General features: G+C 32.4%; 1 protein-coding gene across 1 annotated transcript; it reads left to right on the plus strand.

The window, feature by feature from the left end:
* Positions 1-123: 123 nt before the first annotated feature.
* On the plus strand, positions 124-26,480 carry LOC116767666 (probable multidrug resistance-associated protein lethal(2)03659). Its single transcript, XM_061526910.1, has 27 exons — positions 124-414; positions 593-681; positions 812-897; positions 2,648-2,804; positions 8,196-8,403; positions 10,902-11,124; positions 14,383-14,539; positions 15,248-15,450; positions 15,640-15,882; positions 17,316-17,484; positions 18,143-18,285; positions 18,831-18,983; positions 19,222-19,415; positions 19,527-19,724; positions 19,970-20,178; positions 20,304-20,467; positions 20,551-20,777; positions 21,054-21,204; positions 21,444-21,570; positions 21,932-22,035; positions 22,137-22,254; positions 22,643-22,882; positions 23,067-23,253; positions 23,663-23,835; positions 24,454-24,553; positions 24,801-24,941; positions 25,454-26,480. The coding sequence occupies exons 2-27, from the start codon at positions 605-607 to the stop codon at positions 25,496-25,498; spliced, it is 4,197 nt and encodes a 1,398-aa protein (XP_061382894.1). The 5' UTR covers positions 124-414; positions 593-604; the 3' UTR covers positions 25,499-26,480.
* Positions 26,481-27,488: the final 1,008 nt, after the last annotated feature.

The raw sequence follows: 27,488 nt of genomic DNA on the forward strand, positions 1-27,488 counted from the left end.
TAATGCTATATTAACTAAAACTATGCAACATTGACAGTAGTCGCTACTGTAACGTCGACATTTTTGTTTAATCTGTGATTGTAGTCAGCTCCCGTCAAATATCATTTTTTTTTGTGTAGTGTTGAATGATAGTTAGGTTATAGAGGTAGTGCCATCGATCTTATTATTTTTTATTGGTTTATGTGATATTTTTATTTATATCTTAATAATTTATATTTGTTTATATTACTTTACTTTATTTTTTAACCATAAACGTGATCAAATTTTAGTTTTTTTTTAATAAATCAAAATTAAAAGGGTAGGAATAAAATAAATTGGCACAAAAGATTAAAGCATAAGCAATTTGTGTATTTGAAATAGTGCCATGAGATTTTTTGTAGTTCCTTGAATATATGAGAAGTTAGTATAAACAAAGTAAGTACTAACTTATCTACTTAACATTTATTTTCTAAAGCAATTGATAGGACCTATACTCTCAGCATTAATACTAATAATAATCGTTACAATATGTTAAAAGGAATTTAAAAATTTTACATTGTATATATTTTTTTTATAATGTAACTTCTGCTATAAAAACATGCTATTTTTATAGTAAATCGCAACAATGGAATCAAACAAAAAAAAAGGCCGGCCGCCGCATCCGAGAGCAAAGGCAAATCCATTTTCAGCATTAACATTTGGGTATGTAATATCATTTTACAAAATCAAAAGTTAGAGTTACAAATTCACAATTCTTACATTCTAAAGTAAATACAAGCATAAAATTTCACTGTTATTGTAATAGTGGTAACAATTCTAAAATCCTCTTTAGATGGACACTACCTATGTTTTGGAGTGGATTACGGAAAGAACTAGAAGAATCAGATTTATACCAGCCTCTGGAAGAGCATGCGTCTGGTGAGTAAAATTCATACAAAAGACTTAAATTAAAGTTATTTAAATAGTTTACATAGGTATGTACAGTGTTCCATGAAATAATTCCAGATTGCACATTATATACATTAATGTAAATTTTCCTTCTAAACATTGTTTTTCTGAACACTAGCATCCTGTTTCTCTGTATCCCCTTAATTTTATACTCACAACGTAATTTACATCTGTAGGTTTCATTATAAATAATATATAAACAATCTGTAATAAAAATGTTCTGTATGAACTTATAACATCACCTGTAGCAGTTTGAAAGTAACAGCAAATTTTTTTTTGTATACCACTTTATAATATTTAATGTTCAGAACAAGAAATAGCATTGATTGCATAACAATTTGCAAATCCAATAAAATTGCCAATATATTATGTTCTGTAGTAAACAGTAAATTTTAATATGTATGTCTGACATATTTATCATTGATGTGATATTTGAATTTTCTATTATTTTTTGCAAAATAATTGGTTGTTGAAATTAAAATTATATCATAGATATTAATTAAATTATATATAAATTTATATATACATTATAACATCAACATTATATTTGCTCTTAATAGTTATGTGTGAAACATAACAAGGTTTTTCATCCCATTCATCACCACGTGACTCAAATTAATTATGATCAGTCTAACAATGAATCAGCAAATTATTTCACTAATAATGTCAGTACTTTATCTCCGAATACAACTAACTATTGAATAACAAATTATATTCTGTATTACATTTGTAAGTTTCAGAACTATAGATTTGGAAAAGCCATATTTTTTAATGTTAATTGATAGGTTACATATATATTCATATTATTCATACTCTTCAGAGAAATATGCAGATTTAAATAATATACATATGGATTGTGAACAAAGCCATACTAACGCTTATGTGAGCAGGAATTTAACACACGTTTAGTGTGTTTTAACAATAATAAAATTAAATAAAATGAATAATTATGGAAGTTGAAACTGTCTTCGAAATTACCATGAAAAAGGCGAGACGAGCGACGCGTTTAAGAACAAATGTTTTAGCAATTTTTATTACACTTACAATATTTCTCAGAACATAGCCTAGATTTGGATTTCGACGAAAACATAAATAGTTTTAATATAAAGCTATTTTAGTTTATATTATTATGAAATATACCAGCAATTATAAAACACATAGCATCGGTCTTTATTCACACGTGACCATAAAATCAAAGGTGTCGTTTAAAATTTGATATTTAAATTTTAAATACTTAAGTAACATTGAAGCCGTTTAATATTTTTCATTGAAACTCTTAGTACGAAAAAACACAGATTCACTATATAAAATGGTCATTATCTTAAGAAGCATTCGCATACGACGATCTGTCATTGAGACACCTTGAAACGTTTAAATTGACGGTGCAAACTATAATTTGAACAGTGAAACGTTAGCGTCAACGTTTTAATCAAACGTTTGAGTCGACATATAAAAACGATCTTATTCTTAGTATGTACCAAATAAGTTTAACGATAGTAATGTTTTGTGTTGTAACGTAAAAGAGATTTTTTTGATTTGCGCAAAGTTACGTAATTATTGAATAGAGTTTTTGGCTATTTTGCTTCCAAATTAGGATCATAAAAATTTAAATTCAGAAAATGCCTCCTTTTTTATGTATATTTCCAAAAAAAAAACCGGTTTGTTTGAATACTTTAAATGAATAACGTGTATTGATAACGGAATTTTATATCTGGTAAAGGCCCTCTGGGTGATAAATTCGCTCGTCTATGGGAGGAGGAAGTAGCCAGGGCTGAAGGCAAGCGCACTCCAAGTCTCCTCAGAGTCATTCTAAGAGCTTACGCAGCGAGATGCATGCTGTATGGGTTCGTGCTATTCTTCATGGAGTGTGGGATACGGTGAGTCTTTGTAAAATAATATATAATTATCTGTACAAATATTATATAATTAATTTTACAATCCATTGTATTAACTTTATCTTAGGATAAACAGTTCAACGATCAATGGCTTAACGTTTTAATTATTATATTCTTAGAATAATGATAGCATTTATTAGTTTTGTTATTAAGAAAACCAATTTTTTATTCCAAAAAAAAAAACTACCCTCAATAGTTACTTATATTATAAAATTACAGTTTAAATATTAATAATATATAATAAGAGAGATATTTCCAGCTGTCAATAATATATTTTAACCTAATTGAGTTATTGGCTTAGCATTAAGTTATCGTGCAAAGAAAAACATTTTAAATAAAGAAAAACGCACCTAGAAAAGAATTATCACCTAAATAATACTTCCGCTTATGTAAGGTTTATTTATTATGTAACATTGGCTGTTTACTACCAATAAGGTAAAGTACCTTCGATTTGAATCGTAAGTGTGTTTGTTTAATCGAGTGCTTTGCGGTTGAGTGTTTTACGATAAAATAAAAATATATTTAACGAGTGTTACTTTGAGATAAATCGTTAAGGGTTATTGTCTGCTTGCTTTGAAGGTGATGGCAACATTGTTAGTTTGCTTTGGCGGTGACGTCACTGATTTATTGATCGCTGTCAAAACGAGCGTATAGTGATCAGGTCAATAACATTGTTCTGACATTAATCTAGGGTTAATGATGGCGCTAATATGGAAAGATATATTTAAGAAAAAAAATTGTCTTAGATATTGAATATATGTATCTTAAAAGATAAGATTATTACTGACAAAAACTTTTTCAGGTTTTTATTCGTTTATGTTGCGTATTATATATTCTTTAATTGGCAATTTATATGCAACCTTAGGTTACAGACTAATGTTATATTTTTGTACATTCATATATATTATGGCTAAATAAAAAAAATGTTTTGTCGGAATATCTGTACATTAGAAATATATTTGTGTTAAAAATTCAAAGTGGAATTCAAAGAGTAATATTTTCTGTAACTCGTTGCGTCTAGTCTATGGCGTAAGTAGTAACATCTTGACCTATTTCTGTCAAATAGTTCAAGGTCACGCATGTTTTAAACCAATGATAAAAATTTAGAATTGAATCTCATATTTAAGTACGCACATACTTTCCTGAATAAACAGGTCGAAACTCGCGGCTCCGCGTGGACTTTGGAATCGGATAAAGAAAGAAACGAATGTGTGTTTAAAAATAGATGTTGTAACAGAAATTTAACGTCATAAACTGACTGTCTCACGTGACTTATAAACTCGAGGGTTATACCGTTTTCCCTTAGAAACTATAAGGGCAATTTCAACGTATGATATGTTATTTTGATACGGCTCATTAAAATCCGTTTAGTGTGCAACTGTGATAAACATCTGTATATAAATCATGTATATAATGGATATGATAAATAATATCGTTTAGCTAATTTTATTTATTAATTATTTGCTTATATATGTATCATATTTTAATCAGCTATTCCGTATGCTTAGGATTTGGGGACAACGTCACGCTACGTACGCTTAATTCAATTGTACGTTAGCCACGTTAATACTATAATATGTGAATATTTGTGATTGTAAACTGTTAATGATCCGTTTAAAGTGTGACGAACTCTTACCACGTGTTCCATTGTCGAACCAAACACACAGATTCTAGATTTTAATTCATAAATAGTCGCACCGATGTGGTTTTGATAAATTTATCGATGAATGTTAATTAAGTGACCTCAAAGTTGATTAATGTTAGAATACATTTTACTTTTTTTTTTGTAGTAAATTATCAAAATACATCCGTTTTAAATGTTAATACGAGGTTTACTAAGTGAAAGTATCTACTATGTGTTTTAAATTTACACAGACATATATGTATGAAGTGTTAGTTAAAAAACATTCTGCCTCACCTTCTGTAATTTAACCTTTACTAATAAGGCAATACCTACTCTCGTAATATACCTACTGACGTTTGTTCTTGGGACTTCTTTATAAATAGGTAATGTAACGTACTAGTTTAAGACTTCGTCGACGTCTGTTAAGTTTTGTATATCAGCCGGTAATCATTTCGAATGAGATGTCCTTGTATGAGAATGCTGTATAAAATTTGTACGGCTGAAGTTATTTAAATTATATGAAAAAAAAATAATAATTGTAATATATTAAAACAATTGAACAAAGTGAAGATTTCACGGAAGTTATTAAGTCGACTGGCATCGTTATTTCCATTGTTTGTGAAAAAATGACATAGTATGAAAATTACCATAGAGATAGCGAGATGTTTGTGAGTTTGTCCCTAAAGAAGATTGGTATAGCAAAAAAGTTATTCAGTTATTCAAACAAATGTTATTATAATTATAAATAATGTTTGTTTTTTAATTATTATTTCCACTTCTATTATGACAGAATCAAATTATTTCTTCCCCGTTGTGCCTGTTTTTTTTTTTCATAATATTACGTAAATTCTAGTTTTCATTTATACGTATTTTCATCCAGTGTTTAAAATAGTATACATTAATTATATTTCTTTTTTGGGACTGCATTCAAAATGAATACATGTAGCTTGACCTAAGCTAATTAACGCTACTTACTTAGGCTCATTACAAATTTAAATTTAATGAGATTTTCAAATAATTTAGTAACTCTTGAGTTTTCTTAACAAACATAAATTTTATAACCACGAACGAATCTCAACGAACGGTGCACTATAGTGACGACCTTGCGTCAGATAATCTTACACACGCTAAGAAAATGGGAAATCAAATCTAAGGTATAAAATAATCTTATAGTACCATAGCGGCTGTAGAATATAAATAATACAACGACTTGACGATTATAAGAAAACAGAATACAGTATAATAATCTGAATCTGAAGAATATGTTCCATTACATGTTTCCTAGGGAAGTAAAGAAATATGTTATCAGAGTAATTCGCAGATTTTTGCTTCAAGGTTTTTCTCATAATACAGACGGTGTCTCATAAGTAATGTCAGGTTTCATATATGATATTTCCTAAGACACGATTCAAACATGTCGTAACTAGTTAAGATTAGTCAAGAGTCTAGACCTATGAAGAGGACAAGTGGTTTACTTTTCTTTAATCGTACATGATGTTGACGACGCAGCACATTTTCATAATAGAAAGGATAAAGTGCAATACATTTCAATTTAATAGTTTTTAAGATATTATTGGAGTTATAGCACTGAGCATGTGTGCAATTGAAAGGGAGGAGACAGTTAATGAGCGAACGCACAAAGTTCATTTAATAGTTTTAATAGCTGAGATATGATCCTTGAAGATCGTTCTGGCTGTGTGTAGTTCCAGCGGATGTATTAGGTTTTGACACAGAAATATTCTGGCTTAGTTTAGTTAACCGAAAAAGGGTTCTCTTACATTAAGGCAATGCTTTTAAAACATACGCGGAATATGATTAAAGAATTTGGTGAAGAATTCGGTCTTAAACTCCTACCACGTACAGTATTTCACTTGAAGTTTGCACTCTCTGATTATTATTTATTTAGATCCATGACTAGATTCTTTAGTGTAAAAAAAAATCCAAAGGAGATAATGATAGCCTAGATATTCGCTACTAGTAAGTGACGAATGCTTTCATCTCGTCTGCACGTGATGACGGTTGCTGCAAAAGAACGGAAAGGTCGGGATTATGTAGTTATGATAAAATAAAAAACACGTACTATTAGAAAACCTTAGTTTCATCCAAATCTTTTTTTTAAAACATTTCTTCCATCGAAGTCCAAAGCATGGTTTTATCGAGAACTCAAAGATCTGGGTTGGTCTGATTAAAACAATGAAATGCCTAAACTTCGAATATGAAACCTTTCTTATGGTATTATTATGTAACAAACAGCTAACATCGGAAACCGATATTTCTTAGGACACTTACAACACTCAGTATAAGGTCTGATTGAATCTCATATAAAGCATGAACGAATGGATGCTGGGATGTCCTGATAAGTGTAATATAAACAGGAAGTGTTGTTCAAAGCAGCGATTGTCTAAGCGTCATTGTCCCACTCCGTTATAAAGATCATTGTATTCTCTGAAATAGTAATTGGAGTATTTAAGTTTCAATGGAAACATTGCTACAATCTTGGAAAACTAATAAGAATTAGTTATGCTAATAGTATTTCATGGTGGCTAAAGATATAAGTAAAGGCATATTTTACGGTAAAACATAGCTGTCGCTGAGGAATAGCATTGTTAATGGTTTTTGTATAATAAATGTCTATATTCAACGTTATAACGCAAAACCTTGATAGTCTTAATAGATTATATCTAATCTCTTCCATAATGACCTTTATCAAATAGAGATTTTAGATGATTTAATATGACCTCGATTTAATTCTCTACTTCATAAGGTGACTTGTAATATGGAAGTTGCTTATTTAATTCTACTTCAAAAATTTATATACTCGTTTAATTAGTACCTAAGTATCTGTTTCCGTCTTTTTACCGTCTGGAATTTGTTGAAATAAAATTAATTAATTTTATTCAGTACGTTTATTGCTCATTTTTTTTTACAATAAATTCACATCGTTTCCGGTTTCCCTTTCAAAGCCTATTTTGATGTTATATTATGCAAAGGTGTATTATTTAAAACCGTTGTAGTGTTGCTGTCCGTGTGTAGTGTGACGATTCAAACTCGGGGTAAGCGTGATGGTATGTAATCTAAACTATTGTTTGACGAGAAGCAGTTACAAAACGTTATAATGATGAATGTATTTGTGCTCACATAACTTGTTAAGATCAATAGAATTTAATTAACTTTATATTGAACATTTAATCCTATAATTATTTCTATATTCATTAGAATTCCTAAAGAAATTATAAAATGAATGATTCGATTCAAACCTAGTACTATAAGCTGCGTTTAATATCACGTTCCTGTTACTTTAAAGATATTTTACACTTTCTATTTAAAATTTTAATATATTTTTATTTTTAAACATAATTATGGCGATATAATTTATATATAGCATACAGCAGCCGCGCATGCTGGGTCTTTTTATCGGCTATTTCGGACAGGACGATCAAGTGTTGATGCACGATCGTCTATCAGAGTTGAAGGACAAAGTGATGCGAGCCAGATCGAATATGACACAGCCCATGTGAGCGGGGAACATTTGAATTGGACGTAGAATGTGTTATGTAGATTTTTGTATGCAGTCATTTATTTGTCGTATGTTCAATTTAGAGTATTTAGTTCAAAGAACTGACGTCATCATTCATACGGTAGAATAGTTATTGGGTTATATCTATATGTAATCGTAATGTCATTGTATGTATGTGGATATATATGTATATATTTCGATGCAAATGTTGAGTAATTGTTACACATTTTAGCATAGCCCAGCCGGTTTTCCTAGGCAAGCTCGTGGAATATTACAGTCCAGATCAGAAGACCATGAAACCTCAAGAGGCGTATATGTACGCTGGCGCTGTAGTGCTGTGTTCCGCTTTGAATGTGTTTGTGGTCCATCCATACATGATGGCGATATTACACATGGGCATGAAATTCAGGGTCGCTTGCTGTTCGCTTATATACAGGAAGGTGAGTTGAAATTTGAATTTTTTTTTCACAACATGACCTTGCGTAATCACACTACATACGGTGCGTTTGTAGTTCTTTACATAAATATTTGTTGGTACATAACAGTATCAAGTGGAAACGCTCTGTAAGCAGTGTGACCGTGGAAACTTGTAGTAAGGTCACTTGTATGTCGTTTGTGTTATGCCATTTAAGTATATCTATTTTAAGTGAAATTTAAATGTTGGTCGCGTATATATTTAACATGTGTATGTTATACGTCGTGATTTTTACATGTAATGTATAGTTTTTTGGTTACTCGTTTATTGATATCAAAATATAATGAAGCTCTTCCACAATTTACATATAAACGCATTTTTATCGTATTTTTTTTCTAGGAATATAAAATATAACAATGATTTTTTTTATTATTATTAAAGTATAATTGCCATTACGTTTAATTAAAGTAAATAAGGTTTTATTTTTTGTTTGTATGATTAAAGGAGTATTCCTTTACTTTTTTTTCTGTCTGAATCCTAATACACAAAAACACGAAGCACATGCAGGTTTTATTGCGATAAATTTTTATCGAACTTGAAGATCACGTTGTATCATTCAAATAAAATTGTAAATGTCTGATATTTTTGATATAAACCTAAAAGTATTTACAAAACAAATAAAAAACTATGGTGACACGTATATATTTGTAAAAAATATATATAATTCATCTAATTGACATATCTCTAACCATTACAAAAAAAAATCAAAAGGAGATCATTTACGAAAGAGGTTCAACGAATTCATAAACTATATTCATGAAATTGTAACAATTGAAGTAAATATTAACTATTAGATACTATCTCAACTATTTGGGAAACCCTGGTTTCGAGAGCGTTAATATTACAAGTTTACTTTTCTTATATAAACCGTACGTCAATAATTATTCATTGGCTGTATCTCTACAGCACGTAGGTTACGTAACACAAGAATAGTAATTGTCATACAGTATTTATAACATGCCAGTATCTTTTATCTATTAATCGTAACTCATAGAATAAGTTTTTTTTTTCTTATGTCACCTGATGACGTATGTTGGCCGACCGCGAGAATTCCCCTCGTTTGTGAATCATTTGACATAGATAGATGATGTTTTTGTGTTACACACACAGACGCGGCATAGCTACAAACTGGGCCATTATTCATGAATGCAAAACCATAATTTGTTATAAATAATTCAACTGCATTAATTGAATGTATGTTATCTTATAAACATTAAACTCGTAAAATCCGTCATTGTTATGGACATGTATTTTAATTAATTAATTATTAACATTTTTATTACTTATTTTTTACATTCTTATTATATATTTCTATGCACCACATTCAACTAATACTTTTTTGTTCTGTTATAATAAGTTTGTCTGGAAGAGATCGTTGCTAAGATATACGACCGCTTTTTTGTATACCTGAATTTTTAAGCAACATCTTTTTTTATTATATTCGTTTACTTTTAATATGGTGTATAATAAATTACTTTAGGTACATACATACTAGGTACCAGCACCGGCTTCGCATGGACTCTTTACAAAAAATATAAAATAGCCTATTTATTTTGAGAATTATTAAACTTGTATTATGATAACTTTCAAATGGTACGCACGATTTCAATGATTTAAAAAGTAATTTACAGATACTGATGTAGGCTTGAAAACGAAGTAATTTATTTTGATAAAACTTAATACCGTATTTATGTAAATAGCTTTTCAATAAACGCTTTAGGAAAGCCAATTTTTAAAGGTTTGAAAATGGATGTAGTATATTATCCTTAAGGTACAGACATATACCACCGCGGACTTTTCTGTATACCTATACAAGATACACAATTCCACCATATATTATTTGGTTATATCTCAAAGACTTTAGACAGTGTTTTCGTTAAAAGCTCTCAGACGGCTTATATTTTCCCGACATCTTTAACAAATATCGTTAATGTACACACAAGTAAATACAAAAACTTAATAAATTAATACCTTCATCAAGAATCAGGCTATCGAGTGGTGATAATTGTTTGATAATCGGTGCAGTAGTTTTTCCGTTTATCGCGAACAGACAGACAGACAGACGCGGCGAGGGACTTTGTTTTATAATATGTATTGATATATATATATATATAATAATATTTGGCGAACGAGCAAACGGTCTCATGATAGTGTACAGATACCGCACCCCATACTCTTTGGTGTCCGTAATATAAGGATATTAAAATACTCCACCTGTACTTTTGTTCCCAAGTTATGGTACATTTGAATTTACTCATTCTAGATAAATTTTTTGTTCGTTCCTTCATTTTAAATTCATCTCAGTGTCACTTGTCAATAGATATTAAAATTAAAATAGACTTAAATTAAAACCATTAACGTTTCTTTTATATCCTAAGGATGACATTAAGCCTTGTTTGCATAATTACTTCAAATATGGCAGCATTGATTCAATAAGATTGTAATGTAGATCAATATTTCCAGTCTCTCAGATTGTCGAAAACAGCTCTAGGTGAGACAACAATAGGTCAAGTAGTCAACCTGCTATCAAACGACGTGAATAGATTCGACGTGGCCGTCATATTCCTTCACTACCTATGGATCGGACCCCTCGCTACGGTCATCGTGACGTACTTCATGTGGCTCGAGATAAGCTGGGCGGCTGTGGTCGGTGTTGGGTTCATGCTGGCTTTCATACCTTTGCAAGGTAAGTTAATGTCATGCTTATATTATAAATGTGAATATTTATATGGTTTTTTGGATGTAGGTAGATGAGTGTTCCGTATACTGGCGCATGAAACCTGATGAGTAATTTCGTCACCACGTGTCTGCATCGTCATATAAATCGTATACATTTTCTAATTTTCGTTCACACAACTATATTCACATCATGCGTTACTATTTATTAATGCAAAACTAGAAAAGTAAAGTAAAAACTACAAAGTCCCTATTTCATTGTCCATTAGAAACCATACCATGGATTTTATATTCGTACTGATAACACTTTTATAGGTATTAAATGAAGTCACGTAAACAGATAATATATGTTTATATATTTGCTACAATAAATATTTATAACCTTTTTTTAACACATTCGTCTCTGTTCAAGGCTTTTCTATTCGAATTCTATTTGAAAAAGCAGTGCTGTAACGCTAGTGGCAACGACTACATAGGTCCTGAAAGATATACTAAGAATAGATTTGTTATAAATTGAATTATATATTCTTAAGAGAAGTTATTAAAAAATATAGTAGGATTTTTAGGGAAACTTGAAGATGGGTTCAGTATGTTGTCTATTGAAGTGAGTAAAGAAAAAAAAAATGTCAAAATTTTTCATTGCTTATATTATCAAGCCGAGGTGGTAATTAAACACTTATTAGGAACTTTTGGTAGCAATCTAAAAATTACTTATCTTTTGATCAATAGATTTATAAGAAGGCTTTATCATCAAACTAAGTCCTACAGAAACTTAGTATCATTAATTTTTTTTACATAATGTAGAAAAAAAAAGTCTTTTGACTCTCCACCGCGAGTACCAGTTACTTTTAATATAGTGACGTACTAAAAACAGCTCCCTGATCTGTTTACACTTATCAATTATTCGCAATTCACACGCGACCAAAGTTGACGGAGTAAGCTAGTTTTAAATATAACAACAATTATGGCATATTTGTTTCGAAACGTAATACATATATATATTTTTAAAAAATATCTCTTTTTTAAAAATATTTTTTTGAAACGTAAATTCCAATTTATATCAATTATCTTTTTGTGTGCATGCATACATTATGCGTGTGCCACGTTATCGTAATAACCGTGTCATATAGCGTAAAAGCATTGAAACTCACATGTACACACTTAATCACCGACCGATTGTTTTATAAACTAAATATATATTATTTGTATGTTTATTAATTGCATAATAACATTATCATAATAAACAATTAGCGTATAACCAGATATATTTTGACATTCAAATATCGACGGTCATGTGCATAGTGCAACGATCTAATTGAAAAAAAAAACAAAGATAAAGACGCCCTTTATACGAAAATTATAACAGAATATATGCGTTTTAGTATATCACAATTAAATGTCACTAAACTTTAATTGTTATTTACTTAAACTTTCATCCCATTAATTAATATATGTTTTTGTGTATTTTTTTTTTGTTAGTTTTCTTGTTATTTTCCCGCTTATCTATATATCATAATATATACAAAGTTTGCACGGAACTGTTTATGTCTGGATGTTTTTGATTTGTCTTACACCCATTGCCAATGATGCTACATACAGTTCTGTTATTAACTCAATGTAACACAAAGACTGGAATTCGTTACGTAATCCTCTATAGTTTCCACGGGAATAGGACAGTGTTTGATGACGTGATACAGACAATAGATGGCGGTTAGGTTCGGTTGTAATGTCTTTCTTTGGCACAAATTATTCGTATCTAGCTACAAAGTCCGAAGTCCATTTATGGCCCAAGTCCAAAGTACGAAGTCTCAGACAGATTCATAATTTTTCAATATGTGCCATTCATAAATAAATTAAATTATATTACATCTGTCTGTACATATAACAAATTATAATTAATATCTCGCTAAAACAGTCTCAGCTTGAGTTTCATTGCCTCATAATCTCAAGCGGAATTTGCTATTAATTAATCATATCATTTTGAAAGCTGTTAGACAATAATTCTCACGTAAAAATAATCAACTCTGACACAGACCTAACACAGAACTTCATTTTCCGTAGTCGGTTAAACTATCTAAACGTGTTTGCATAAATTGTTTTTATTGTTTTCATATGATATTGAACAGTCAAAATTATGAAGAAGGAAAATATTAAAAAAAATGAAATAGTACACATTATTTTTATTCGGATATTGTTGTCAAGTAATTAAAGCTTTATTTACACTCTTAAATTAATCAACCATATATATATATAGAAAAAATAATAATTTAAACTTCGAATCTTTATTCAATTCATTGTATTAATGAAACGTTATATATAGCACTTGTTTATAAGAACATAGATTATAAAGAGCTTGACTAAAATTAGCATTTCTATTTTTAGATAGATTATTCAAATTCTTTTTTTTTTTTTTCTAAATATAAAATAACTTTATTCTTACATGTCATTAATAATTCGTGTTATTTATTTATGCAATGCATTCAAGTTTTTTTTAGTAAAACCTGTTATTTCTGTTTACTGACAGTTACTAAATGCACGATAATTATGTGTAGATTTTAAATTTATTGCATAACAACTAAATTAAACACCGTTGAATTTTTTATATGATTATTATTAAAAATTTCAATAAAAAATATGTTTTTTCTATTCTCCGACTGTGTAATATCATATTTTCTTCAAATTACTCCTCGAAGAAGGACTATGCTTGGATATTTGATATGAAAGTTTCTCACGGTCCCAGTTTGACTATATCTGGCAACACAGACTATTTAGTTGTTAATCATTCGATTAATCACACAAATATGTTGTATGCTTTATAATAATTAACTAATCTTCTTTATAAAAAGGTTTTCACTCGTAGGTTGACCTTCATAGTTTTAATTATACACAATAATATTTTAAAATAATGCTCGTGTTCACATCAGAAGGGATTTCAAATGTATGCTTAGTCTAAGTTGACATCTTCACAACACATACAGCTAAGGTTCCGTAACCTTAACACTTTTTCATTCGTAACTTCTAACATAACAGTATCGAAGAAGAAACGGAAAACGTTTAGAATCTAGTTTGACGATGCAAACTCGTACTATGCACGCGGATAACTATTTAGTTGTGAACGAGATAACAAAGATACAGCGTTTTTAACATTTAAAAAAAAATCACTTAATCTTCTAATGAATGAAATGAAAAAACTTCTAGTTGACAGTTATAAGATCAACTTCTACTAAGAGTAAGAAGAAGTAACATTATATTGAAATAATTTTTACAGCGTACTTGGGGAAACGTACGTCGGTATTGCGTTTGAAGACAGCCATCCGTACTGACGAGAGGGTGAGATTGATGAACGAGATACTCTCCGGTATCCAGGTCATCAAGATGTACACGTGGGAGAAGCCGTTCGCTGATCTGGTCGCTAAGGCCAGGAAGTAAGTACAGCTAGGCTATAATAACACAAACATTCTACAAGATTTCAACGCTTTGACCCATTCCAGCAACACTGCTACTAATATTAATGTGAAAGTTGATAAGTATGTATGTTGGTCTTTCATGCGAAAAGTACTGAACGGATTTATATGAAAATTTTATATTAATGTTGATTAGATATCACGGTAAGACCCGGACTATAAGTTATCCACAAATTCAGTCCTGCTACAACAAAATCAAACATGTGCCGTATCTATCGTTTTAACACAAGGACAAAGTCGCAGGCAACAAGTATTATCATATCAATTAAAATACTTCAATACAATTAGTTTCTATAATGACCGTGATCACGAGACATCTCTGCCCGTGATCACGGTTGCTGCAAAGTAACCGAAACGTCGGGGGTGTGTAGTTTTTAAAATAATAAAATACAAAAACATTAGTTTCATTTAGTCTTCATAGATAATTCAAAATTTACATTTTTTTTTGTCTTTTTTTTTCGTCAATCTAATGTAATGTAATTGCATTTATCGCCAGGTATTTACTAATTATTATACATATTACAAAATATGTGACAATCAACGTTTCATACATAAATTATTTAAATTTATTTCTCATGGATATTTTATTTAGTGATGAATATTTATGAAATGATAACTAATTGAGCTTCAACTTCAAACGAAATCATTATCATACGACATAATTTTCAGGCAGGAAATAAAACAGATCCGCGCTACGTCATATATACGGGGTGTCCTGACGTCTTTCATAATGTTTACCACGAGGATATGTCTGCTGGTGTCAATACTGGCTTTTGTGCTGGAGAATAATGTGATCAGCGCCAAACAGGTGTTCGTGGTCACCAGCTTCTATAACATACTGAGACAGACCATGACAGTATTTTTCCCACAAGGTATGACATAAAAGGCTGTATACATTTATATATATATACATTAGTTATAAACTATGTTATAGTTTTTTATCATACCAACTGTAAAGTTTGTAAACAAGAAGCTTTATTGCATATCATTTATTAATATATTGTATCATTTGATCTTATGTACAGAATCTATTTATTTCTAACACCATCAACAATTTTCAGGTATAGCACAAGTGGCTGAGGCGACTATATCCATCCAAAGGTTACAGAATTTCATGTTGTATGAAGATACAAGCAAGCCGGTCCCAGGTCTGGCTGAGATACAGACCTCGACCAAACCTAAAGCGAAGGAGGCCAAAGAAGAACCGAGACCTTCGATGGAATCCAAAGAGGATCTTGAAACTAAAGACTCAAAGCCAGTGTTAGATGAACCGGAAAATAAGGTTGCAGAAGCCAAAGGAAATGGTAAGCTCTGACTGGATACTTATAGATTTGTTTTGTGACTTGTCAAATATATATATATATATATATATAGTGTGTGTGTGTGTGTGTGTGTGTGTGTGTGTATATTATGTATGTATTTCAGGAATCTTTGTTTGATAATCTTTTAATTTTAACCGATTTTAATCATTTAAAAGAATTTCTATTAATATCTCCTACTACTATTTACATCAATATATCAAAAATATTTTAAAAATTTAAATATACCTTTAATTTTCGGATATACTATGCGTATTTATTATATCGCTATATAACTTGCCTAACGTTTTGGTTACTTTAAAGAAACGCTAATTTATGACGATCACTCGTATTTCGTCTGGTAATAAATGCGCATAGTACGTTCTGAAATCAATATCTGGTCATAGACCATACTTGAGGAACATATAATTTTATTACAGGTAATGGCATTGTGTGTGGTATATAATGTTAGTAGTATTTGAATAATCACGAAATATAGGTTTATAATCTTATTAACTGTAAGTAACGTGTGGGGTTATGATGTGTGTTTAAGCAATTTTTATCTAACTAGATTGTACCTATTTGCTTAATTTTATTATCTGGAATAGATTTAGTCTTGAGCTGTTTGGATGTATTTGGGTGTAATATGACATTATTATGGCAAGTAATCGTTAGAATTTAAAAAAAGCATTATCATTTTTTTTTTGCTATTCAACAGATGTTTAATCTTGAAGTTATGTTAATATTTAGATAATGTCACTTTCCGTTCACTCAACCTAATATAATTCTGAACTATTAAGTCATTATTTGAGTTATTTTAATCCATATAATATATACTTAATATTTTAGAAGCAAGCAACAAAATTTTATTCAACAAAAATAAAATTTAATTATGGTTATGGTAATGAATGAGTGTTGATAAGAAAAATAAATATCAGGCGTCTGACCTACATTACTAATATTAGTGTCAAGCGACATTGTATTGCCATCATTCATTAAATTATTTTATTTGCTTTTTTTGGTAATCTTTAGATACCTAAATATAGGTCGGAATATAAAAAAAAACAATACATTTAAACTCTGCCTCTGCAAAGTCTTAAAGTAATAAGTAACCGAAAAAAAAAATAAGTAACAGTATTTATAAAAAATATATATATACTTTTTTTTCTAGTGATATTCTAATTCGTTGTTTGTGCTGTTCTCATCTCAAGCCAAAGTGTAGCTCACAGTGTTTAAATAATACATAGATAGATACAAACACATCAACAAAAAGTGACAGATAACATTGTCCTACAAAAAGTATGATAAAGAAAAACAAATTTTAAATATATATATATATATATATATATATAGAGTAGTAAGTCTAACATAGCTTAGATATATATATTACGAATGACTTAGTATGAAGTGTTATTGATAAGTTATCATATGGTCACCAGGTAAAGGTGGTCCTACAATGGAGTCTGCGGAGGAAGATGACGAGGAGTTGGCGACGAGAGTGGAACAGGACTCGAGGGGCATCAGGCTGAAGTACGCCACCGCCAAGTGGATAGCATCACACACAGAGAATACACTCACAGATCTATCACTCACTGTGAAACCTGGCAAGTGAGTAACTGAGTCCCTTAACCAATTTTTTTGGACATGGGTTAATTTTTCCCGCCCTAGAGTTCAAATTGGCGGTCGAATTTAATTTTTTTTAATAAAAACCACCTCCGATAACTGGGCTATCGACCAAAAAACCCCTGACTTTGTCAGACATTCAGTTAGCGAGATGATCTGTGGTAGAATGACCCGAAATAAATTGTGATTTAAATAGAATTATATAGTATATACAAGAAAAATTATTAATATAACAAATGGTGGTTCCTAGTATGCTTTTGTTTTTTTAATTAATATTATAATATTTATTGTTAACTTAAGTCGCTAATGTATGCAAATTACATAATAATGACAATCATTAAAGTTATAATTTCTTTTTAATACTTAACATCTCTTGAACCATACAAATACTGGAGACTCTGAAACATTTACTATATTTAGTTTATTAAATATGACAAAACAAATGTCTCACATATGAAGACTAGATTTAATACATATTTTAATATTTTACTTCACTACATTTTTTACAAGAATGTCAAAAATAAGATCAGAATTGCCATCTCAATTAAAAAAAATATCTCAATAACTTGAATATTTCTGCATATTTTTTCTTTACATATAATTTTTACATTATGTTACATAAATTTATTATGGTCTCTTTCAGATTAATAGCAGTGATAGGTCCAGTTGGCGCTGGCAAGTCATCTCTGCTACATGTGCTGCTGAAGGAACTGCCGCTCCACTCGGGCAGCGTACACGTCGGCGGTACTATTTCGTATGCTAGTCAGGAACCCTGGCTTTTCGCAGGTAATATATTAATTGTATTATTTATTTGTCAGTAAGAATTATTCTTTCTAATGATTATATTATTAAAAAAAAACTAATACTTAGTGACGATGACATTTATAAAATTATAAGGTTCGTGTGCTATATATAATAAGTGAAATATAATTTATATGAAGTCGTGGTGGCCTGGAAGTCAAAGGCCCGCCTCTCATACGTGTTTTTTCCGAGTCATATGTACTTTCTAAGAGTATTTAGACACCACTGACGGACGGTGAAGGAAAACATAGTGAAACAAACAAAAACAAACAAACCTGGTCTTTCAAATTATAAGATAAAAATCTCCAACCCGTCTAGAGCAAGCGTGGTGATTAATGCTCAAACCTTCTCTATATGAGAAGAGGCCTTTGCTCAGCAGGGGGCTCTTAGAGGCCGATGATCATGATGATGAACTTATATGGCTTATAGATGTAATAAAGTCACTGAAATTCCATTACAATGCTAAAATTTCAATTAAAAAAAAGAATATTTACAATACTAGTACACTAATATAAGTATGGAATGTTCAGGTAGCGTACGTCAAAACATTCTGTTCGGACAAGCGATGGATCGTCCCCGGTACAACGCTGTGGTACGGAGGTGTGCTCTGGACAGAGACTTCACACTATTTCCTCACGGTGACAAGACGGTGGTGGGGGAGAGGGGAGTCAGTCTCAGTGGAGGTTGGTGGGGGGGGGGGGACATTTATAACGATTGATGTACATTATGTAGAAATAAAGATTCACTGTTTTGCCTACTATCTGATTGGGAATTATAAAGTAGGAAAAAATATTACTTTATAAATATATTTTTTATACATATTACTCATCTATCTGTAAGACCAAGAAAAAATCAAAGAGAATTTTTTTTAATTTATTAATGAATAATCTCCTGGACATGATTACTGTATGTTGGTCTCAGGTCAGCGTGCTCGCATCTCACTGGCGCGTGCTGTGTACAAGCGCGCGGATATCTATCTGTTGGATGATCCTCTGTCCGCCGTGGACGCGCACGTCGGCCGCCATCTCTTCGAGTCGTGTGTGGTGGGCTACCTCAAGAACACCACCAGAGTGCTTGTAACACATCAGCTGCAGTTCCTGAGAGACGTCGATCAGGTCTGTGGAGACATACGTTGAGAATATAAGGAATAATTTCCAGAAACTTTATGGGACACTGAAATATATCAGGTATCGTGTGACGTTTAACATTCACTTTTTATATTACAGATTATCATATTAAAGAATGGTTCTATAGCGGCTGCGGGTGATTTCGAAACGCTCAGCGCTTCCGGAATGGACTTCGCCACGTTACTGGCGAGGGGAGAGGAGGAAGAGAGACCGGCTCCGGAAGAAAAATCCATTGTGGAGGCAGAGGAATCAATGCTCCAAGGCAGTTTCAGGAAACGTCAGATGAGCATACATTCGGTGAGTTGTGTTATTTCAAACTGACGAGAAATTTATTGATTAAATGAGACCTTAAGTTATATTTTTTATTACCATAATCTTTAGATAACACTGTATACAAATTCAAAACATACAAAAGGAAATAAATTATCACAATCTAATTTTTTATCCGGTTAGGGTTCTACAATATTATGATGATTATATGTCAATTTTATTTACAATTAACATATTAAATAACATAGTACACATTGATATTTGTATGACAGGTCAGTTCGGTGGATAACCTAACAGCCACGGCGCCACCAGAGGGCGGTAGGGAGGAAGCGGAAATGCGATCAGCTGGTGCAGTTTCCGGTGCTGTGTACGGCGCCTATCTGGGTGCAAGCGGACATCCGCTGATGGTTGCTCTTATGGTACTGGTGGCTGTGCTGGCGCAGTTGCTAGGATCTGGCTCCGATTGGTGGACCAGTTATTGGTGAGCTTTCTTATAGGTTGTAAAAGATCAGGCTATTTATTTATTTCATAGAAACATGTCATTAAGTCTTAGTAATATTAAGAACTAATAAATTAAATAAAGATAATCGTTATTTCCATCTAAAGGGTGAATCAAGAGGAGGATCATCCACAGACGGTGTTAAGGACACTAGACTCGAGTAACACATCAGGTCCGCTACAGTACTCCTCAAACTTCACACAGGCTCTGCTTGAAAACGCACACTTCAGTTCCGGTCTAACCAGATACGACTGCATTTATATTTATACTGGTATATAAATCTAAATATATATATATTTTTAACCACAAATATGACTAAGAAAACAAATGTTTAATAAAATATGTCACCACCAGGTATGGTGGTGTCGCTGGTGGTGATATCTCTGCTGCGGTCATTCATGTTCTTCTCTATGGCGATGCGAGCGTCGACTCGGCTACACAACAACATGTTCAGTTCCATAACGCGGGCCCCGATGAGATTCTTCCACACCAACCCATCGGGGAGAATCCTCAACAGATTCTCGAAGGACATGGGAGCGGTCGACGAGGTACTCCCGGCTGCCTTGCTTGATGTACTGCAAGTGAGTATCTCATACAGATAATAATATCCTTTTTCATGTGTCTAAGACTATACTATCAGTCCATAATTCAGACTGAACTACTGTTTTTTTTTAAATTCAAATCCAAATAATGTACGTCAATTCAAATCCCGTGACACAAGCTACAGATGTCGCTGTTGATTTTTTATCATATCAATAAATAATTTTTACACACTGTGTACACATGTGTATATATATTTGTATTTGAGTGTACTTAGATGGAATAATATGATTAATATTGATATCATTTAATTCCAGATCGGTCTATCCCTGATCGGTATAGTGGTGGTGGTAGCGGTGGTGAACTTCTGGCTGCTGGTCCCCACACTCTTCATAGGTCTGATCTTCTACGGTCTTCGCATATTCTACCTGTCGTCCAGCCGCAGCATCAAGCGCCTCGAGGGTGTGAGTGAGTCATCTAGTAATTTGTTCATTATTATTTTTTTTTATATATTATACGCGCAGAAGAAGTTATATACAAGGAACCTGTTTTATATGTAGTTTAAGGTTGTCGCATACAGAAATTCATTTATTTTTTTTTGTAAATGAAATCTCAATGTTACCATATTTAACATTTAAGCAACAGGTTTTCCTGTTACATGTCGTATATTCCATATGTGTCTAATATATTGTCCCGACACATTCCAGCTCGCAGTCCAGTGTTCTCTCACCTGAACGCGTCTCTTCAAGGCATCACCACTATTCGTGCGTTCGGTGCCCAGGAAGCTCTCATCAGAGAGTTTGATAACCATCAGGACCTACATAGCTCTGCCTGGTATGTATAATTATATACTAGTACTACTTACCTACAGCTCTTATATATATATAATTGTTTGTATTTAACTTTATATTTTTTGGTATCAAAACAGCAGATATTGTTATCTAGAAGAGATTGCTTCTTAGCGCTAATACAGTAAGCCGTGAATTATACCAATGTATTAATATTAATGAGATCCGAGACTCGCGAGTATTCATTAATTTAAATGAAATTATTTAAGTATTTTATTATTTTGCCCGTGATCACGGTTGCTGCAAAGTAACCGAAACGTGGGGTGTATTAAAATTAGTTTTTTTATTCGTTAAAATTTTATATTTTGGGCTAAAATATAATATAATTATGTGATATATTTTTGTAGGTACTTATTCATAGCCAGCTCCCGTGCCTTCGGTTTCTGGTTGGATCTTGTTTGCGTTATATACATTGCTGTAGTAACGCTCAGTTTCCTCGTGTTTGGACAAGGTAAATACGCTATCAGTAAAATATTATTATTAGTTATCAAAACTCTTAATATGTTTGTGTAATATATCAAATGTCATCAAATGATAATCATATGTTTGTAGAGGAATATGGTGGCAAGGTTGGTTTAGCTATCACTCAAGCTATGGGGTTGACCGGAATGTTCCAGTGGGGAATGAGACAGAGCACGGAACTGGAAAATCAGATGACCAGCGTTGAGAGGTACACGCCTTATATAGCGGCAGTTACATTTTCTTATTAAGACTTTTACTAAAATACTGGGAATGTAGACAGCTGGAATATAGTACATTACTAAAGAAACAATTATTGAGATTTTCACCAAATTCTATTAAAAGCTTCCGTATTTCCAAACTTTTGTCTTTTCCAAACTTTTGTCTTTTCCTCAGAGACTTATGATATGTCTATAAATTCGTGATTTGTAAATTAGCAAGTCATTCTTCCTATACGCGTATCGAGCGGCTCGCGTTACAGTGTTACCTGATATATAAAAATCGACAACGAAAACATTTCGATAAATTAATTTAGGCTTTCATTATTTCATATATAACTAATAGGAACGATATAAAACCTTGAAAATTCATACGTTCAGGATACAAGAATATTCGAACATAGAATCTGAGCCGCCTCTCGAGTCTGAACCGAGTAAGAAGCCACCCCCGTCATGGCCAGACGCTGGTCGCTTGGAGTTCAGACACGTGTTCCTGTACTACACGCCCGGGGAACCCCCGGTGTTGAAGGACCTCAACTTACTGGTACTGCCGAAGGAAAAAGTCGGCATCGTGGGTAGAACGGGAGCGGGGAAGTCCTCGCTTATTAACGCCCTCTTCAGGTCAGTAACGGAAACTTACTCTTATACTAAGAATAGTTCTATTACGACCTATGAACAAGATTATTATTAAGAGATGCTCATGTAAGTAAAATGCAGTATTTTCTACAGATAAGAAACAAATTAAATAAATCGATATGTGTTGCTAATATGAAAAAGTAAATTTAAGAAATGTATTTCTTTACAGATTAGCTAAAATTGAGGGGGAGATAATAATAGATGGTAGGGAGACGTCACAGCTCGGTCTCCATGAACTGAGGAGTCAGATTTCCATCATACCACAGGAGCCTGTTCTGTTCTCCGGCACCATGAGACACAATCTGGATCCCTTCGACGAATATCCGGATCAAGTACTTTGGAGGGCTCTAGAGGAGGTAAAACATCTATATAACATATACTAGCCTTTAGCTAAGTTGGCGATAACGACCCCTTGTGGGCGCTGCAGGTTTAAGCGGGGGGGGGGGGGTGAGAAACAATAAAAATGGGAGCTCTGTGTAGAAATCTGGTGGGTGATTTACATTTTCATTTACCTAGGATAAGTAACAGTAGTTTTACAGTAGCTAAAAAAATGGGGGCGCTAAAAAATAATTTATTCTCAAAGTGCGCAATAGACAAAATAACCCCTGATATGTATGTATAATCATAAGTTTAAAAAAATTGTGAACATTTTTTTTCTACAAAATTTCTCTTAATTGTCTCTAATAAAGATCATTGACTTAAGTTTGTGAGTTCATTGTAGTACACTACACACTCACACAGGTAATATGAATGTGTACATACTAGGTGGAGTTAAAGGAAGCCGTGAACGAGTTACCCGCGGGTCTCAGTTCACGTATGTCTGAGGGGGGTGGGAACTTCTCAGTGGGGCAGAGACAGTTGGTGTGCCTGGCGCGGGCCATCGTGAGACGGAACAGACTCCTGGTGTTGGACGAGGCCACCGCGAACGTTGACCCACAGTGAGATATATATGTTTATATATGATATATATGTTTATATTAATAAGGAAGCTGACACACGAACGACATTGACAAACAACTATCCGCTGTCATCCATTTGTCAGCGTCCTTAGCCAGAACTAATTCTGTATCATAGCAGTTGCTTGTTTGTTAAGTTTCATATCAGTATTTTATTTTCTAAATTATTTAATTGTTTTACTAACCGAAATTCTTTACTTTAAAGTATTTTTGTACCCATATTTCAAATTTCTTTATGCTGTGTCATCAATGACACTGGTTGCTGTAATTTTAAACGATTGACAAATTTAATATGTACATTAAAAAAATTAAATTTAAAGAAACATTAAAAGATTCTGTGCAAAGCTTCGTGCTCTCTCTATTATAACATTAACATGTATAAATTAAAATAAATATTCGAACTCATCAATTTCATTTTATACGTTGTTATACAAAAATGTGTAGCGAAAAATTGTCGTCATTCACAAGGCCGTAGATAAAATATGTACTCATGAATCTCGTGAGTTCGTATACTTTTTAATTTTATAACATTTTTATAATTCGTTATATTTTCTTTAATATTTGAATAATGTTTTAATTATATTAAACATGTCTTTCCAGAACCGATGCTCTTATACAAACTACAATAAGAAACAAGTTCGCCGACTGCACCGTCCTCACCATCGCCCACAGACTACACACAGTCATGGATTCAGATAAGGTTATATTAATTTGTTGAATATACATCACTATTTGTTGTTTTGTTTGTTTGTTTTTGGTTTGTTTTAACTTATGTTATAATTTAAGAGGGTAAAAGTTTCATCAAAATTCGTTCATCGATATCATCAGTGCACACGCGTTTATATGTTGATTAATGAGTAATTTCAGGCATATAACAATTAAGACCTCTTTATAGTCCCACAAAGATATTGATGCATATAAAATAATTAAAGTAATATATTTTCCAGGTGTTGGTGATGGACGCCGGCAGCATGGTCGAGTTCGACCACCCTCACAAGCTGCTGCAGCATATTGGCGGAGTGCTGCGGGGGATGGCGGAGCAGACGGGCAAGGCCACGTACGACGCGCTGGCGCGACAGGCTAAGACGGTGAGGATATACTGTTGTGTACTGGCTGGCATGGTTATACTGACAACATGGTAACACAGACAAACATGGTAACATATGTAATACGACAGGTCAGTATGGTAACACTGTGTGATATGTGACAGGTCAGTATGGTAACACTATAATATATTCTTACATACCAACATATCCGATGATATAATAGTTCAGAAATCAGAACAACACTCCATACATTTATAAAAAATACATTTAACAAACATAAGAACGACATTCATTAAAAATCCCACGCAGATTGTTGATATGTTTTAGTGCACTTAAATTGTTAATAAAAAAAAATGATTGATAAAATCGATATACCACAAGAGATGGATTGATCGTCGTATCCATAGACAATAGACAAATATACATAAAGATATGTTGTAGTTGATTTTATAAAAAATACATAATATATGGCCATTTTAAAGTGTCGTAATACTTTTGGTATCCGTTAATACGTAACCGAATGTATTTCTAACACCTCCGTTGTTCCGTTCCAGGCATACGACAAGAAGTATTCACGGGAAGGGAAGGAGAGCGAATGAGGCTTTGAATGATCTTCGTAAACGATTCGAATATGTAATGATCTTTGTGTAACTAGAGAGATTATATACTTTTTAAAATAACGCAATGTGGTAGAAGAAACTCGTTTTTTATATAAAAAATAGAACCCGTTTTCGGGATAATGTGCCTGACTCTCGCAGAAACCAAAAGTTACTTAAAAAAAAATCTCCTAAATTATTATTATTATTAATTTAATTCAATTAATTATTAAGAATAGCGTGTTAACATTGCTAACGTACCAACATGTCGACTCTTAAAACGTACGAGATCTGTAAGCTTTGTGACAAACTGCTCCGAGGTTTGAGGCGATACATTCCGAAATTTTTTTAGGAGTAATCGTTTGAAACATCTAAATTTAAATCCTCCGTACCTCTGGTAGGACATATTGTTTTCGTTCTGTAACAATTACAATATATCTCATCAGCTGTCCGAGCTGTTACTTAATTATTCGATGCTATAACCACAAGTCCGGAGCAGTTAGTCGCAGAAGCAAATTTTATTGTAATGTAACAAATATCACACACCGTCCGCAACAGACGTCAAGCTCAAACAAATTGTAATGTTCCTTGTAATGTCGCTGATCTGCTGATTAAATTAATGAATAAGAATCTGTTGATTATATTTAAGGTGCTACAATGTTCGAGTACTTAATTTTAAGTAGTTAAAATTGATTAGTGATGTTATCACTTGTTAGCTGTAAACGATCGGTCCGTCACGTAACCACGGTTTGTTTGTACTTAGGATTATATGAAATTGTATGTGGTGTATGTAACCGTTACCGCGGCGAGGGCGCTCGGTGCGTGACGCTGCGCCCACGTCGTCACGTCTGGTCCGCGCCTGTGTAATTTGTGTGATATTGAATTTAATATTTCCAGTGCCTGGCTACTTATGAATCTTATTTTTAATAAGAAATTTGTTAGAATTTTATTACAACGAAATACAATTTTTTTATATTTGCACAAATCTTTTTATTATTTCTTAAAAATCACCCGAATGTTTCATGGAATTATATGTCTGTAGCTTAGATGTTAGAGTCCGGTCGAGTTCGACCTCTTGGCCACCAATAACTCACTAAATTTTTTGGGGTACAAGTGTCAGAGAATTATAAATGAGATGGTTTCATAATGTCCTAAGACTTTTGCAGCTTTTGTTCCTTTTCTTCATCTTGGGTGCAATTAAATTGTCACATTAATCACATCACACATCTCCCCGAATTATTGGTGATTGAAATGTTTATCACAGCATAAATATTGAAAAATTTTTTAAACCTAGTTTTTTTAGAGCGAAATAAATGAAGAGAAGGTGACATCTCTTAGTTTAAAGTTTGCATGGAGTTGAATTTATTTAAAAGCTTTTAGATGACGTTGAACCGTTCGTGTACTTGGACGGTTAACTTCTATTGCCTAGGATCTAATCAACGGGTTTTGTTCCAGCAATTGTTTAATGAAACTTACACTTTCACTGAAAACCGTTAAAGTTTTTGTGACTTTTGACTTTGAGTGTTGAACCTTGACTTGGAGTTATGAAGCAATGAAAATTCTTAAGATTAAATTTATAATCTGACTTAAACAAGCATTCCAAATTTTAGATGGGCACGAATTAGTGTAACTTCACTCCTATTTTTTTTTTTATCCAGAGTAATTCTGTCAGGAGTTGATCCTCACAGTTTGAAATTAAGGAAATACATAAATATTTTTTTAGTCACTTGATGCTACCTTATTTTGTTGCCTTCAAAGTGACCGTTGACAATTGTTAGACTTAAAAACTGTGTATTGCCTCCTCTACACTACTCACGGAGTTGAACGAAGTTGGATGAATAGGATAGTGTAGAGATGGACTTCGGCTTACCTCGTCAAATTTTACTTTGCCTCGGGTGACTTCCATTTGTTGTCGGTTTTTGGTACCGAGTCAAAGGGCCCGAAGTTGCACAGACTGTCGGCGCCTTACAGCGAATGAGCTCATCGCAAAGTT

The sequence above is a fragment of the Danaus plexippus genome (assembly GCF_018135715.1).
Source record: "Danaus plexippus chromosome 3 unlocalized genomic scaffold, MEX_DaPlex mxdp_30, whole genome shotgun sequence".
Classification (NCBI taxonomy): domain Eukaryota; kingdom Metazoa; phylum Arthropoda; class Insecta; order Lepidoptera; family Nymphalidae; genus Danaus; species Danaus plexippus.